The following is a 7,616-nucleotide window of genomic DNA, read 5'->3' as shown; positions in this document are numbered from 1 at the left end:
ATGTCGAATGCCTTCATGGGGAGGAGATCCATTAGATATGCGAGCTCTGGCCCAGAATCACACACATACCAGGTCCACACCTCCTTTTCTTGGTACTTACATATCCGCATAGCCATGAATTTCAAAATGACATTCAATAAGCATTTGAGATGTTCAATTATTTTTCAATTGCATCGATTTGCCGGCAGCTCACAAAAGAAATTTGATTATACTTGAGGCCCAAAAAGGAAATATATACAGAAAAAAAACTAATGAATTACTTTTTAAATAAAGATAAATGTGTTTTATTTAAAACATTCTTCCATTAAATTTTATAAAAAACTTGAATTATTAAACCATATTCTGCAATATTTATAAATAGGTTTTTAAGCAAAGTTTATTTCTTTATTAGGCTAAAACATGTATTTCGTTTGTATAAGGGATTAAGAATATATTTTCAAAGGCCTTAAAAGACCATGTAAATTTGCATTAAAAAATATTTCGAGTTTTCTATTTTTTCATGTGCATAAATGTTTCTTTCTTGTTAATTTTTGATGCCAGCACGTGACCCATTCAAAATAAGCCTGGTCGGAAGTCGTTTGGCACCCATTTTCGGCCTGTGTTTAGGCCATTTCCCAATCCCCCGCCCCTCCCCCGCCCACGGAGCACACATGCCAGGGGCGTGGCTCTAAACCAGTTAGCTACTTTGCATTAAAGCTCGCCCCGGAGGAGCATTGAGTGGCCCAACTATATCCGATAGCACTCAGCCGTCGCCTGTCCAGTCCACTGTCTCTCAATGGAAATTTAGATGGAGATGCGTTGGCATGTTAGCGGAAAAAGGATGGGTGGTGAGCCTGAAGGAAATTCGGGGAAAAATGGGACAGCCGAGGGGGATTTGGAGAGGTGGAAAGCAGGAAATGCTGACTTGACAGGCACGGCACCCGAAAAGCTTCCGCATCCATGGTATCCCAACCACAGACAAGGACTTCGTTGCGGGCAGCTTTTGGAGACCCCCTGGCGATAATCCCCTCAATCCACATGGAAATGCGAAAGTGCCAGGAGAAGTGCGTGACACATACACCTGGAGAAATCTGGCATATGAATGTCTTTAAAATTTATTAGAAAAGATTATTGAGTGTAAAGCATTTACTCAACGGGAGAAATCTAGAACAGCAAATTTTGTTTATTAACTTAAATACTTTTGTGTATAGGAAATTAAAGTTAAAACCCGAACCGCTTTAGTTCCAATTCTTAGAAGAATACAAATCTAAAAGTAAGCAAAATTATAAAAAAAAATCATTTTTTTTTCAGTGAACACTTTAAGACTTAACCTTGGGCAACACGAACTATCTGCTCAAAATTCTTTAAAGGCTGCCTTTAATGTCACAGCTGCCGGCGGAAGTTGTTGATATTTTGTTAACAGATTTATTTGCGCAACGTGTTCACGCTTTCATTTGCAATTTTCCACTAGAACTCGATTTTCGTTAGATTTTCCCGCATTTCGATTAACCGGAGAAGTGGTGCCTCGGATGTTTTGTCCAATTCAGGCGTTGGCATACAAAGGAAATCAAGGCATTCGATGGAGGCTGCCATTCCCTGTCAAACCCATTTCAAGTGGGCGCCAAACAGTAGTGTCCTCCTGCTCCTTGCTCCTTGGGATCCTTTGGGGCTGAGGTCCTTTGTGTTCGCGGCGGAGGTGGCATTTTGACCCAGTCCCAGTCACTCAGTTAGTTTTGGGCGGCGTTGAAAAGGAACTCGGCTCTGTCAATCTCGTGTGGATTGAAGTTGATTTATCCAGGCGGAGGCTTTGGCTTTAAAGTGGCTTTAGACATCACAGCAATGTCCGCCAAAGCCAATGAAAATTTTATTTGACAAGCTTAACTTGTGGTACCGAAATAATTGTGGGTACAAATTTAAAGGACGCCCCCTTTAAAAGTTGCGTAACTTCAGGGCTTTCCACTTGGTTGGGCCCTTTTTGAAAGTGCAGGAAAAATTAAAATTTTCATATGGCTTTTCAGGGCATAATTAAATTATACCACAGCTTTTTTTGTGCATCACATTGTCGGCAAGGAGATGAGAAAACCTGTGCAGCGGAAAATCGTTTGTCATTCTTGTCGGGACTGATGCTTTCGTTCCTGACGTTCCTTTGACGTCCTTGCAACATTCGGTTTTTGTTTTTGACACAGAAGGCATCAAAACTGTCTGTCTGCGGGCTTCGGTTATCTGCTCTCGGTTTTTCAACAAATATATTTATTATGTTTTTTGTCACATCAAAGGGCATAATTTGTGATGCCCCTTGGGAAAGGCATTTCATTCATTGAACTTTGAAAAATGAACGAGTTTTGAAGTTCTTCAAAAGCAAGTTTAAGCTGTCATCTCTTCATCACCACAATTATTTTCGAAACCTTTGGGAGTTTCAACTCAAAAATAATCCCTCAATTTAGATTCACTTAGGCAAATGTTCTTGGTTTTTGTAAGCCCAACCCTTTTGCCTTTTTTCTTTCCATTTTTACTATGGCTTATATTTTATTAAATTCTCTTAATAGAATTTACATTTAGAACATAAACAAATTTTAGGAGAATATTTTGGGAAAAATGTCCTTTTACTTTCTCAACAGACCAATTAGCAGAATGTTTTTATTTACCAAGCCCTCAAACTTCCTTTCTTGTTTTTTGTATTGGATTTCCATTGCTTCCGTTTTTTCTTCCTGAAAGCTTACAATTTATTTTAGCTTTTTAGCTTTTCCCCTTTTGTTTTAGTCATGATACAACCCTTTGCCCAGCTCTATTTTGGACAAATCGCCCACGTTTCGGCATTTGTAAATCAAGAGGAGACAAGTTTATCGTGGCCTTTTTGGTGGCAGCTGCTCCCACTCCCATCGAATTCGCCAGGGATCGAAGTTTGTTCGAGTGACTTTTATTCCGTTTGGTATTCGGTATTTTTGGAGCAAAGTTGTGTGGCATTGGCACATTTATTGGGGTTCCATGCGTTGCAGCGTGATCCACACCAGACTGCGAGTGGGCGTAATTAACACGAATCCACGAAACCTTAACGCAGCCCGCGGGGGCAAAGGTCACCGTCGAAGCCCATAGACAAGTGCGGAATCGGCTGATTAATTGAATTTATATCGAAAACAATTCTCGGGGCGCCTCTCGGCTGTTTTTCCCCGACGAAATCGGAATCGGAAGCCACTGCAAAGGATGCCGTGCAATTTATCAGGCAACTTCCAATTAACACTTCTCCGGGCAATTTCCACACACAACGTCTCCAACTTTTACAGGTAGCAAAATTTGTTTCCACTTCACCAGGAAAAACTGCGAAGAGATATGGAAACGACACTGCAATCAGGGCGAGTGAGTACTTTAACATAAAGACATCCAATTAGCTTAATTAATGTCCCTGTTTTTCTCAATATATGAAAAGAAAGGAAGCAAAACTTCGGCAAGCTGAAGTTAATATACCCTTGATGGAAAATGGTTCAAACAATTGATCAATGTTTAAAGAAACAGTTTGAATGTAGATTAGTATCAAATAATTCAGAGCACAAGTCTTGAATCGTATGAAATATATATAACTAGACTGGACTGGTGATACTAATCAATAAAATATATTTTGTATAGGGTCGGAAATGTGCTCTTCACTGCGTTGCAAACTTTTGACTGAAATTATATTACCTTCTGGAAGGGTATGAAATGGGCAGAGAAGGAGTTAATATCACAGAAAAGGGTCAGATGAAGGTATGAAAGAAAAAGAGAAAATGATAATAAAAATGAACTTCCTAGAAATCATCTGCATTTAACAACTTGTTCTTAAAACGAATAATTTAAGTGTTCTATTTAAATCTATCTATACTTTTATATAGAGTATTTTAAATATTCTGGTGCATTTTATCTTTTAAATACTGGCTGATCGTTAGCACTGATTCCAAAATAATACAAATAAACATAACCATATTCAGTGCTTATGTCTGGACAAACGTGGTGTACCAACTTTATCCGATACTTCATCGACAGTGAGCCCCAAATATATACTCCTCTGGTTCTGTACGAAAGTGAAACGTTTATTTGCTTAGCTTAGATAACAACAAGAGCGACCAAAGTCGTTAGTTTATGTACAAAATACCAATACCAAATACGAACTGCACAAAAAACACCAACTCATTCTGGGTTATTGCCAATCTAACTGCAATGGCACTTTCAGTTTTTTCGGGCTGTTCTGGTCTTGATGGGGAGATGTGGGTGGGAATTGGGGGTGCTAACTCGGTTACCAGCAGCCCTGCATGAGACCCAATTGCTGGATGGCCCCGCAGCCAACGCGATTCTGCATGTAATCGGGGAAATTGCTCTGCAGCACTCGCATCGTATTCCGCTTGTAATCGGGAACCGCATGGGTCACCAGCTGGCAGGTCTGGCTGCGGTAAACTGGCTTAAAGTTGGCCTCGGCGAACGTGGAATTGGTGTCCCATCGGTAGACCTCCGCATCGCCCTCGTTTCGGAAGAAAATCGCCGAGCCATTGTCCGTGCCAATTATGACCATGCGACTGGGTTTCTTGCCAAGATCTGAAAAGAGAACAAAATTAATTTAAGTTAATAAACAATTTATTGCTCGTAAATTTTGATTACTTTGATTTTACTTTTTATTTTACATAAAAAATATTATTATTATACTACAAGTGAATATTATAAATTGTAAAATAAATGATGGTATTGAAAACTTTAAAAATTATGATTAAATAATTAAACGTTAGTTTTAGGTTTATTCTTCTAAATGTCGATTATAGACTAAGGAGTTATAATTTTTAAGCAAACTAATTAGGTTTATAGAACAATAAGAATAAGCAAGAAACTATCTAAAATTTTTGTAATGTTTCAGAAGTATTGTTAAATATTATGTTTCAAAAACCTTATAAATTTAATTTGTTTCGTCTTAATAATCTGATATCTCTTAAAAACATAGTAACTATTGAGGTTAATTGTGGTGATGAGTATCTCTATTCATAAATAAATAATCAAAACTCACCCAATATACGTCCGTCGGCCACTCCACTGCGCAGATACTCCGATTTCAGGGAGAAGAGCTTGCTGGTGCTCAAGTAGGTGAAGTACAGCTCCGTGGAGCCACAATCGCGGCGGATGAGGGCAATGTAGAGGACATCCCTAGATCGACATCCGGCAGTAACGGCCTTGGGCAGCACCACCCTGAATCCCCGATCCGCTTGCAGGTTATAGACGATAATGGCCCGATTGGCGGCATCACTGACGTACACAAAGCAACCGCCATCCGGGGCATAGTCCACCACCAGATACTGCAGACGGGAACTGCTGGAAGTTAGGCCTTCCAGGGAGACTGTTTTCAGAACCTTCCCGGTTTTCACCGACATGGCCACCACTTTGGGCGGACACTTTCGCACCGGGGTCTCCAGGGTGTTCACTATGCCCGTGTCCAGCACCCAGAGCACCTCATTCTGATCCACCACCAGGTCCACTACGGATTGCAGGGCCTTGCAGTTGCCCTCCTCCTGGAGATCCCAGCAGGGATAGGGCTTGAAGGTGGTGGAGCAGGTGCCCGGTTTCACATTGGTCTTGACCAGCGTGGCCGGAACTCCCTTCCTGTAACGCGGCAGTGCCAGGTATATGGTATCTCCGATGAGCTGAGCCCTAGTGGCAATCACATTCTTGGGTATAAACTTTCCCGAACTCTTGAAAAGCGACTTGGTGCTGGCGCAGGGAAACTCGAACTGACCACCCGTCCACTGGATGGGCTGGGAATCGGACTGGGCCCGATCCGGTGTCCACAATCCGTACTTGGTGCCCTGCGAATGAGCCAATTTCGCTAGGCAAAACACCAGGATCAAGGCCAAATACAGTCTCATCGTTAAAGCAATTGTTAATAGTCTGGCGACGACGTGCGCGTTCTGCTCCCCAAATTGGCCAAGTGGCGTGCTTATATAACCCACCGAAACCCATCGAATCTGACCAGAAACTGGCAACGTGCCTCGCCACCAATTCTCAATTTTCAAACTCATTTTTTGCCACCCCAAAGAACCTTGACCAAAGTTTAACAACAAAAGCTTAGCTCAAAAAATAATTTAATTGCATGTCGAACTTCTGTAATTCGATCTTAACTTCATTGGTTTTGTAACTTCGCATTATATTATAGTAAATTAAACTTTTTTAGGTTATATTTATAATAGTATAATTTATTAAGACTAAAAGTTATGACTAAAATTATAAAATCATTAAAGACTTATCTTTGGTATTTTGAAAGGTCAAACAACTAAATATTATTATACCAATAAAAGGTTTTTTTTACTATTGGAAGCTAACATTTTTCCTATCATTTAATATCATATAATCATTTAGTTCAGTATTTCTCCATTTCCCGGACAGAAGCCACAGATGTTTTCCAAGGAAGCTAAAGAGCCAAGGAAAAGGGACAAGTCTCTGCCTTTCTCCTAGTAATGAATAGTATAGAAATACGAACGTCACTGCAATTAGTGCAATCAATTGAACAGAACCCCTAGAAGTGTCTGCAGATTGCCAATGATATTTTTAGCTAAATAATTGGCTGTGATTAAATAACCACAGATTGTGATTTTGCGGGCTTCATAGAACTTGGCCAATGGAAAGTGATTGAAAGAGTGAGAGGAATGGCTCCGCATCCTTCGGGATTTTCCTGCAAAATTATTTACCCATTTCCATCGCCGTGATTGCCCCTAAATAGGTTAAAGCTCTCGATTTGGGTAGACAACCCGGAATCGCCCCAAACCAAAGCCAACGTGTGTGGCATGTTAAATTGTCAGCCGAAACCCGCATTCCGGGGTGCTGTTCCCCCGCCCCGCTGAATGATTTATACGAGACACAGAGCACAAAAAATTGATGACAAGCATTTCCGGGCTACTCATCTGACATAATTTATGTAAACACTTACCTCCACCCAAAAAAAAAAGTTTGGGGGAAAGATAAGAGACGAACAGGCGACCGCTGACTGACCCCCATTACCCGGGAAAACCAACCAGTCCTCGGGAAAATCATATCCACATTTCGCCGCAGGCCATTTTCCACACATTACATTGACACTTCTTTTTATTGCCCGTTTAACGAGGCGTATGCGTCATGAGCAAAGGCTGAGGTTTATATGCGACTTCTTTAAAACGCACTCACTCTTTCCCACACACTCCCGAAAGCAAAGTTTACCTTTTTATATATATGTGCCAATAAAAACCCGATTGAAAACGCAAATAAGCCAATAATTTGCCGGGCTTTATTTTGTCCCACAGCAGCAGAAAAAAATGTGCAAAAACAATTGTCCGTGGTCACGTTTGATTCGCGTTGGTAAATGGGCCGACAGAGGTTTCTGCTTTTTATTTTTTGCTGAGAAAAGCGATTTTCTTTTACCGGGAATTTCACATAAATTAAAAACTAAACTTCTTCCCAACTTCTTTGAATAAGCTGGATTACAGAGATATTACTTTACTTTCTTAATACCATATCAATTTTTATCCAAAATTGAGATTTAATTACTTGACAATTAAAAATACATTTAAATATTTTCTTTAAATTTGTTACAAAGAAATGAATAATTCTACCAAGCCCTTTTTACCCTAAGCCCCCATACAAAAATGCCTTTAGTAAAA

The 7,616-nt window shown here is 40.2% G+C and overlaps 1 protein-coding gene across 1 annotated transcript; it reads right to left on the bottom strand.

Annotated features, from left to right (window-relative positions):
- Positions 1-4,025: 4,025 nt before the first annotated feature.
- Positions 4,026-5,893, bottom strand: LOC108053760 (protein yellow). Its single transcript, XM_017136474.2, has 2 exons — positions 5,000-5,893; positions 4,026-4,539 (listed from the first exon to the last, which is right to left on the bottom strand). Exons 1-2 carry the CDS (start codon positions 5,850-5,852, stop codon positions 4,244-4,246), a joined length of 1,149 nt encoding a protein of 382 aa, XP_016991963.2. The 5' UTR covers positions 5,853-5,893; the 3' UTR covers positions 4,026-4,243.
- Between the last annotated feature and the right edge of the window lie 1,723 nt (positions 5,894-7,616).

Source organism: Drosophila rhopaloa, unplaced genomic scaffold (genome assembly GCF_018152115.1).
Source record: "Drosophila rhopaloa isolate 14029-0021.01 unplaced genomic scaffold, ASM1815211v1 contig_163, whole genome shotgun sequence".
NCBI lineage: Eukaryota > Metazoa > Arthropoda > Insecta > Diptera > Drosophilidae > Drosophila > Drosophila rhopaloa.
This window is presented reverse-complemented; position numbering and strand designations above follow the sequence as displayed.